Raw genomic sequence first — 9,107 nt, 5'->3', positions numbered from 1 at the left:
TTTTTGCTTCTTCTTTTTAGGAGTGACAGATTCTTCTTTAGTATCAGACTCAATCTTAATGAAGTGCTTACCCACTGGTTTGAATTCCAAGATTAGTCTTTCTTCCTCAGCTCTGTCCAAATCACACCCATCATTCCTCCATTTGTTATCAGAGGGAGCAACATAATTTGGATTCTTAAGATGTCCAAATAATCCCCTGAATTTTGGAATATCAGCTTCTTTCACAAACTTATATGAAGCTAACTTTGACAAATTGTTTCTAGTAACATGATCGAGAAATTTCTTAGGCCCTTCCTACTTTACCTTAGGAAATACCTCCTCCACAATCATTTGAACAAACCTCGGATACTGCAACCATTGTTCATCACCGAAATTCATCTTCATGTTGTCTAGAATCATTCGAGAAAAATTATACTTCAGATTTAAGCAGAAAGCAGCCATTGTGCTCATTTGGTAGTCAAGAATCTCTTTGTAACCTCCTTTTCTATGACCAAGACAATGAATTACTATATGCACAAGATACTTGAATGGTCTTGACAATGCAGTCTTCCTTAATGCAATCTTGTTCAATGTATCCCCATAACCCATTCTCAGTAGACATCCTTTTACCATTTTTTCATCCAAATCGACTGGATCTGTAGATTTATCTCTGAATTACAGAACTTTTCTAAACAGTGCGTCATCCACTACAATCTTCTGACCTTGAACAATGGAATGAATATCTGTCCAATAACTTTGGCAGTACTCCAAAACTCAGTTACAATGCTTTCATAAGGATCCACTGAATGAGTAATGGCCTTGTATATTCATGATCTTTTCAAAAATGGCATGATGACCCTAAAATTTGCAGCCTTTGGATCCTCTTCATTCAAATATGCACAGATGTTGTGCTTTGGATCAGTAATCTTAACCTTTTTAACTATCTGCAAAATTAAGTACACTTGTTAACATTTGATTCATTCAGCGTATATGTTTATTTCAGTGTATAATCCTAATAGCGGATAAGCTCTTGTCACCGTATAAGTCAATCCAATGTATAAGTCCTACACAGCGCATAAGTCTGATAATTTTGACTATAGTCAACTCACAACATATATTCCGTATATGTATGAACATATACGGCGGATATGTTCTGTTTTGACCCAAAATCAAAAATCAAACTGCAAATCAATCAGGACTCAAACATTAATCACACATGCATCATTTATTTTCATTTAATCTACTTTTGAAAACAATTTTCTGATTTTAACATGTATATCTGGTCAAAAGTCATTATATATGAACCTCTAAGTCTTTCATTTCAGATCTGTCCAACTAAACACCTAATAATCCAATCAACTGTTATAACAACACTCGTAAAGTCAATCTAAGATGAACTGAACATAGATTAGTAACCAATCGTGGAATAATCAGATCAAAATGACTTATACGTGAAAATGTTACAGTTCACCCTTAGATCTGGAAACAATTCCTACCTTGATGATCTGGAATGGTGTGTTAATCACCATAACAGACTCAGTAATCACTCTGCGATAGTCAAATCTCACTAAATTAACAAATTTTAGGACAGAGAGAACTTGATAACAGATATGCGACATATACGGCGGATAACCCATATATATATATATACACTTGACATATGTGGCGTATAAGTCTCAATATTTATACGTTGCATAAGTATTGCCATATGCATCATCTGTTTTCAAGCCAGTTCACACCCATGTAATGGTCACAAGTACAATTTAATGTCCTTGTACATTATAATAACTTAAATAAGCATGGTTTGAAAAATCACTATTTTATCAAGTCCAAATTAATGACCTTGAATAAAATAGATAAACGCAGAATCTTTTGTTTTTCATTTGGTAAAAACAAGATTTTTTGATTCATGAAAACTCCCAGAGAGATAGTTCACCCGCCCATCAAGAGTCGAAAACTAAATAAAAAAGAAAATCTTTTTGGGTTTTCAATAGAAACAAATATTAACAGAAACTTAACAAATCAAAAATGAAAACTAGTAAACAATACTGAATTCACATATTTTTGTGAGTTTGAGCAGGGAATCATATTGACCAAATTACCCTTCCATCACAGTTTTTTTTCAGCATTTATTATGACCGGTGTTAAGTCAGTCATTGGTATTCGGGATTTTCTGTGATACTTTTAATTTGATTCAATTATGCATAGAATATCAGGTAATTAATTGTTCTAATCTTGATTCAGGCTTAATTTGATTTTCACAAAGTCACCCCAACTTGACTTAAACCTTAGAATAAGAAGATAAAATACTTTTATTTTAAGCATATCAACAAATAATCCCCAGTACAAGACATACCTCTGTTATCAATCAATACTCTAAGGTCTTTTACCATGGATGAGTGTGCACGATTTCATCTGTCGGCTTGCAAACATTGTGTCCCTTGTGGTCCGTTTCTTAATGGTAATAAGACGCGAGCAAGAGTACAACGTTTGTCTAACAGCGGATTTTGATCAAGTCAGTAATGAATTTAGTACATAAGTACTTGTGCGATCAAGTTTAATGACTTATAAATCAGCTTAATCTGCGGGTTTGCTTTTTACAGCTTGTTGAAATATTCATCGAAATGAATATCCAGATGATAAACCGCATAAAGACCCGATGGATCCAGGAACCTTAAAGCATCCCATCAATACAGGATTTAAGGCCATAAAACCATACATCGTTGAAGCGTTAACCTCTTCCTGACAGCTATGTTTTAACAATTTTAAACGGTCATTCTGATTAAAAGGCTTGAGTATGACCAGCTATTACATTTCTGCCATCATTATTAAGACTTTTGTTAGAAACAAATACCCCATAAATTTGGCAATTTTAGTTTATATCAATTACTTTTCCTTACGTGTTTGTTTTTAAAGGCCTACCAATGCACCAATACAGTTAAGCACATAGCCTTTTATGCCTATTTTTTTTTACTGGAATTGGGACCAGATGATCAATGTACTATCATCTTCCATTTTTGTTTCAAATACTCATTTTCTGAGGAGCAACATTTTTAATGTTTTTGGCTTTTTCGAAAATTTCAATGTTTTTGGTTTTTCTCAAAATTTCTCCCCCTAAAATCAAAAACTATATGAAAAACTATTTATAAAAAAAAGAAAATTGACTCTGATGTTCAAGATCACTAGGTGTAATGCCCGTTAATTCCGGTTAAAGGAATTTAAGCCTGTAATGTATGTATATTTCTCGGGATTTATCTAGCCTTTCTCGGAGGCCCTCTCGTCTTTCCGTTACGTTAAATTCATTAAAATTTTCGTTCAAGTTGCTTTATCCTTCAGATTGGAGGGGCTAGAGTGTATCATTTTATATTATAACATAAAACAAAAAAAAACCCTAGCTCCCTCCCCACCCTACCTGCCGATCGGAAGTGAGCAGCCCCCCCAAGCCCCGATTTTTCTTTTTTGCAGCCAAGTGTTAGGCATAAAACTTCAATTGAAGGTTAGTTCTATGTCCCCAAGTCTTTTACACCTTAATTGATCATATTAACGCGCTTATTGGTCGTTAGGTTTGAGTTTTGGTCATAACGATTTCTGACAGATTCGTACTCATTTATTGTTCGGTATGTAAATTAATGAAAATATATTTTTTTTGATCTATTCTTGTTTCTATGATGTTCTACTTTGAGTCTAGTTTCCAAAAAGGTATAATATGTAATTTTTGGACGAGATTTGAATGCTTTTTATGATTTTATAAGATCGAGTGTCAAAGCTAATGCGGGATGACGGATTCTGGTCTGTCTTCCCGAAATCATAACCCTTTTTCGACAAGTCCAAATTGCTTGGTTCCATTTCTGGAAGTTAGTATTTTGAGTTAGGAACCAAACCCAATTGGAATCATTTAATTTGGCTGGGTAATGATTTTTGTAAAAATAAAACCATTTTGTTGCGCACTGAAATAGCTGCACATATCCTTCTGTGTTGGAGGAATTTTATGATTTTTGTGTCCACTAGGAAAATACAATAAAAATATTTTTATAAACCTAAGACATTTATTAAAATTTGGTAAAAATTTAATAAATTATTTTAAAGGTTATCCTATGTAATTAAATGCATCTTCGCATGCTAAAATCTGCACGTTTTACTTGTTATTGATCGATAAGTTCGTTTTAGGCTTAACCGGTGGATGTTCAATTGTGCTCTTGTCGGGGCTGTTTGAAGTGAGTTTTTGCACCAACATCTTCCTAGGTATTTCTAGTATTGCATACTTTAAAATTATATCCATTGGTGTTTGTTTGATTGGTCAACTAGTTGTAGTTTGAAAGATTGTTTTCGGTTGGCCAGAATAGTGTTTTGTTGCGTTTAACGCGAGGGATGAAGTAAGTGATGACCGATTCAGTTCGGATAGTTTCGGGTTAATGTACAGGCTGTTGAAAAATGATTTTTATGGGTATTGGGGCTGAATTGGCTGTCGGTTACCCGAATGGGTCGGTACAATGCGCATTCGCGTTTATTGAATAGTTAGTGCGTTGTACTTGCGAATTACCGACCCATTCGACTCGTGTAGCGTCGTGTGGACTCGTTGGCTGTGAATTTATCATAATGGGTCCACGTGGGGCTGAGTTGGATGTTAATCTCCTAAACAACTCTTAAACGCGCGTGTTAGTATCACCTAGTGCTTCCGGGGGTAATTTGGGAATTCTTTATTCCCGGGAGTATATAAGGGTCGTGTTGGTGAATGTAAGGCCCCGGGGGCTGTTATGATTGAGTTTGATGAGGTCGAGGCTTTAGGTAACTCGAACCATGCTAGAACGTCTCGTAGGATAAACGAGTCCTTTTGGTGTCGTTAGTAATGTTTATATGTAAACCAACAGGCTTTTGAGTTGTGGGGATACTTAGGGGTTCTCTAGCTCGTGGTAAACTCATGCCTTGTGTCAGGTGAGTTCATGATGCCTTTTTTAATCTTTTCAAGTTTTGGGCTAGCATACACACCCAACTGATTTTACATGATGAACCGTTTAAATTATTTTGTATGGGCTTACTTGTATAGGGTAGGCCTTGGGATAATGTTATTGTATGTTTGAACGTATGTTTGTACATATATAATTGTATGGCCAATAATTGGCGATGTTATTTAGTCTTTATCGACTAAGGATGTTTACGTATGCCTACTTTGTGTTTGCATACGTTAGATGAGATGTTACGTGTTTGGGTTATACGTGTGCTCGACCCTGATGTTAATTAGTCGTTATCGACTAAGGATGTTTGCGTATGCCTACCTTGTGTCGTTGAATGAGATGTTACGTGTTTGGGTTGTACGTGTGCTCGACCCTGATGTTATTACTTGGGTGATATTTATAGGGATACACTCATATAGATGTATATGTATATAAGTATGACTACTTATTGTTGATGATGGCCTAACTTTTCATATCCCGTTTTATCTTATAACTCTTGGAATGATTATTATAAATTTTAAATTATTAAAACTTGAACTCACTCAGCTCAAGCTGACTTTGTGTGTATGTTAGTGTGAGTTTCAGGTTAGGAGGAGGATGCTTACCGCTTGGACGTGCTCGAGGCTACTTGGACGGTTGAAGGCATATCTAGTCGGAGCGTTTCAATAATGAAATATGTTCTTTTAATTATTACTAGATATATTTAAACTTGGTTTTGGGCCTAATTCTCGGGTTGGGGAATTTGTTTTAGAACTTATGATTTTCCGCTGATTACATACTCTGAACCGGTTTTCAAATAAAATGTATTGTTTTGGTTAAACTTTTGTTAAGTTTTGGGATTCTTGATACTTCTTATTCCGTTGTTATTTACTCTGAACTTATTTTAAACAAAACGAATTTTCTTGGTTTTAAATTTTTATGAATTTTCGGATATGATTACCAACTGTAGGATTCCCGGGATTCGGGGTCTTACACTAGGTATCCAACACACCTGTAATCTCGGTAACCCCCTTTTCAACACGGCCCAAAACTTTGAAACCATTAATTTTTAATAAGTATTGAAATCGTGACTTATCAAAAGCTTTGGTGAATAGATCTACTTTTAGTTCATCGGTGTGAATTTTATCTACATTATTATCTACGAAGATAGGGGTAGTAAGAAAATTCAAACCATAGTCCCGCATCTGTTGTTGTATCCAAAGAACCTGAGAGCAGCAACTGAAAGCAGCTACATACTCAGCTTCACAGGTAGACAACGAAACTGTGATCTGTTTCTTGCATTGCCAGGTGACAAGTCGTTTGCCAAAGAACTGACACCCTGCCGTTGTAGATTTGGCATTCAGCTTACAGCTTCCATAATCCGAATAAGAAAATGCCCTTAACAACAAACTCATCGTCTTTTGGATACCAGAGACCGACCCCCGGACATCCCTTGAGATAGCGTAGAATCCTTTTGACGATCATGAGATGTGAAACCTTCGGATTTGACTGATATCGAGGACACAAACAGGTAGCATACATGATGTCTGGCTGAGAAGCAGTCAAATACATCAATGAGCCTATCATGGATCGGTATAAGGTTTGGTCAACCTTCTCCCCATTGGGATCAGGACCGATACCATGATTCAATGGTAGAGGAGTACTGATTGCCGATTCATCAGTCATGTTGAACTTCGTCAAAACGTCATTGACATACTTTGTCTGATGAATGAAAATACCATCTGACAACTGTTCTACTTGAAGTCCAAGAAAGAACTTCATCTCCCCCATTGCACTCATTTCAAATTTCTTTTTCATGACTTCTTCAAACTGCTTGCACAGAATATCATTTGTCGACCCAAAGATTATATCGTCAACATATATTTTCACAATCAATAGATGTCCATCAACAGATTTGGTGAAAAGTGTACAATCGACGGTTCCTTTGATAAAACCATTGTCTAATAGATGTTGAGACAACGTCTCATACCAAGCTCTCGGGGCTTGATGGAGACCGTAAAGGGCTTTATCAAGGAGATGCACTTTGTCTTTGTGGATCGGATCGACAAACCCCGGTGGCTGTCCCACATAGACTTCTTCACTAAGCTTCCTGTTAAGAAATGCTAACTTCACATCCAACTGATAAACTTTGAAACCTTTCCAAGAAGCAAAAGCTAGAAATATTCGAATAGCATCTAGCCTTGCAACTGGTGCATAAACCTCGTTGCAGTCAATACCTTCTCTCTGATTGAATCCTAATACAACAAGTCTTGCCTTGTTTCGAACAATAATCCCATTTTCATCCCTTTTACACTTGAATACCCATTTAGTGTTGATTTGCTTTTATCCTCGGGTAAATCAACCAATTTCCAGACTCTGAGCTTCTCAAATTGCATAAGCTCCTCTTGCATAGCATTGACACAGCTTTCTTTTGTTAGGGCCTCTTTATATGTTTTCGGCTCAACCTGAGAAATGAAACATTTAAATGAGAATTGATTTTGTAAAGGAGAAACCTTCAAATAGAAACACTGAAGATTCTGATCAAGTTAACGTCTCGTTTGTACTCTAGCATTCAGATCTCTAATTATATTCTGCTCGGGATGATAAGATACAGTTCTTGGGACCACCTCGATATGTACTGACACTTCAGATTGGAGATTGTTCTCACATAATTTAGGAGTAACAGTGGATGGAGAAATAGCTTCAATAATCTCCTCATCTGAATCATCGTTGTCATCAAAAACTGGAACTGTTTCTGGAACATCATCGGATTGAACATGATCAGGAATATTTGGAGGAAAAGATGCAGGTTCTTCATGCATAATCACTTGATTTTCCGAAAATTGTTGATTGTAGATCATCGTCAAATTTTCTTCAGAAAAATCTTCTTCAGGAAGTTTGAAGATCTCCCAAAGACTATCATAATCAAACAGCCTTGAGTCTCCTGGTCGTTGAAAGTTAGGAGTGTATCGTTGACAATCGACATTTTGAAGTTGAATAATTTTGTGGAGGTTAGGAATGTAGACACGTCTAAGTGGACTAGCATACCCCACAAAGAATCCTTCAACAGATTTTGGACCAAATTTCCCACTTGGTTCAAGAACGATACATGTTGATCCAAACGGTTCAAGCCACTTCAAATTTGGTTTGCGACGATTAAGTAGCTCAAAACATGTCTTTCCAAACTTCTTTATCGTAAGTACCCGGTTGAGTGTATAACAAGCCGCCGCCACTGCTTCTGACCAAAAATTAATTGGTAATTTTGAATCTAAGAGCATAGTTCGAGCTGTTTCAATCAAAGTTCGATTCTTTCGTTCAGCGACCCCATTTTGTTGTGGAGTGTATGGTGCACTGAATTCATGAAGAATCCCCTGGTCATTACAGTACTCAATCATTCTGTTATTCTTGAACTCCGTTCCATTATCACTTCTTATTCGCCGGATTGGAAGATTATAAAGATTCTCCAGCTTCTTGAATAAGACCATGAGGGAATCATATGTCTCATCTTTTGATTCCAAAAACATCACCCATGAAAATCTCGAATAATAATCAGTAACCACAAGACAATAAAGCTCTCCTGTAATACTTTTGACATTCACTGGACCAAATAGATCTATATGAAGACGTTCAAAGGGTAAATTGATGGAATTGACCAGTTTCCCTGGATGAGATTTCTTCGTTTGCTTTCCCTTCTTACAGTCCAAATATTCTTCACTTAACTGAAAATTCCTCAAGCTAACTCCTTCTACCAGATTCTTGTGAACCAAATGGTTCATTTTCCTCAAACTAATATGTCCCATCCTCCGATTCCATAAAACTGATTCCCGTTCAGATGCTCTTGATATGAAACATTGTGCAGACCCTGATGACGTTGATGCATTGCTCATATTCATGACGTAAAGATCATTCACTCGAGGAGCACGCATAATGATCTACTCTTCTGGAATTTTGAAACCCGGTTTCAAAATCAGACATTCTCGGTCTATGAAATGTGTAGAGAACTGTTTATCATAGATTTGTGATATACTGAGCAAGTTATTATCCAACTCTGAAATGTAGTTGACATTCTCGAAAGTCACTTTCCCATTTGTTAATGTTCCTTCACCAACAATTTGTCCCCCTTGATTTCCAGCAAATCCGACATACCCTCGTCTTATAGAATACCCTTCATGTGTCTAGAAGCTCCACTATCCATTA

General features: G+C 36.4%; 1 protein-coding gene across 1 annotated transcript; it reads right to left on the bottom strand.

Annotated features, from left to right (window-relative positions):
• Nucleotides 1-806: 806 nt before the first annotated feature.
• On the bottom strand, nt 807-8,836 carry LOC143561389 (uncharacterized). Its single transcript, XM_077049488.1, has 4 exons — nt 8,263-8,836; nt 7,475-8,148; nt 7,223-7,375; nt 807-923 (listed from the first exon to the last, which is right to left on the bottom strand). The coding sequence occupies exons 1-4, from the start codon at nt 8,834-8,836 to the stop codon at nt 807-809; spliced, it is 1,518 nt and encodes a 505-aa protein (XP_076905603.1).
• Between the last annotated feature and the right edge of the window lie 271 nt (nt 8,837-9,107).

Source organism: Bidens hawaiensis, unplaced genomic scaffold, assembly GCF_021521415.1.
Source record: "Bidens hawaiensis isolate Kalapana, Puna unplaced genomic scaffold, B.hawaiensis_p1.1 tig00020673_1, whole genome shotgun sequence".
Classification (NCBI taxonomy): Eukaryota; Viridiplantae; Streptophyta; class Magnoliopsida; order Asterales; family Asteraceae; genus Bidens; species Bidens hawaiensis.
Note: the sequence above shows the minus strand (reverse complement) of the source record. Positions and strands in the feature narration are given on the sequence as shown.

Excerpts from the sequence above, each read along its gene's own strand:
- LOC143561389 (XM_077049488.1), bottom strand. The coding sequence starts at position 8,836 with ATGCGTGCTCCTCGAGTGAATGATCTTTACGTCATGAATATGAGCAAT. Across the intron at positions 7,376-7,474 it reads TTAGAGATCTGAATGCTAGA|GTTGAGCCGAAAACATATAA; the intron begins GTACAAACGAGA and ends TTCATTTCTCAG. Across the intron at positions 924-7,222 it reads CACTAAATGGGTATTCAAGT|ATAGTTAAAAAGGTTAAGAT; the intron begins GTAAAAGGGATG and ends TTAATTTTGCAG.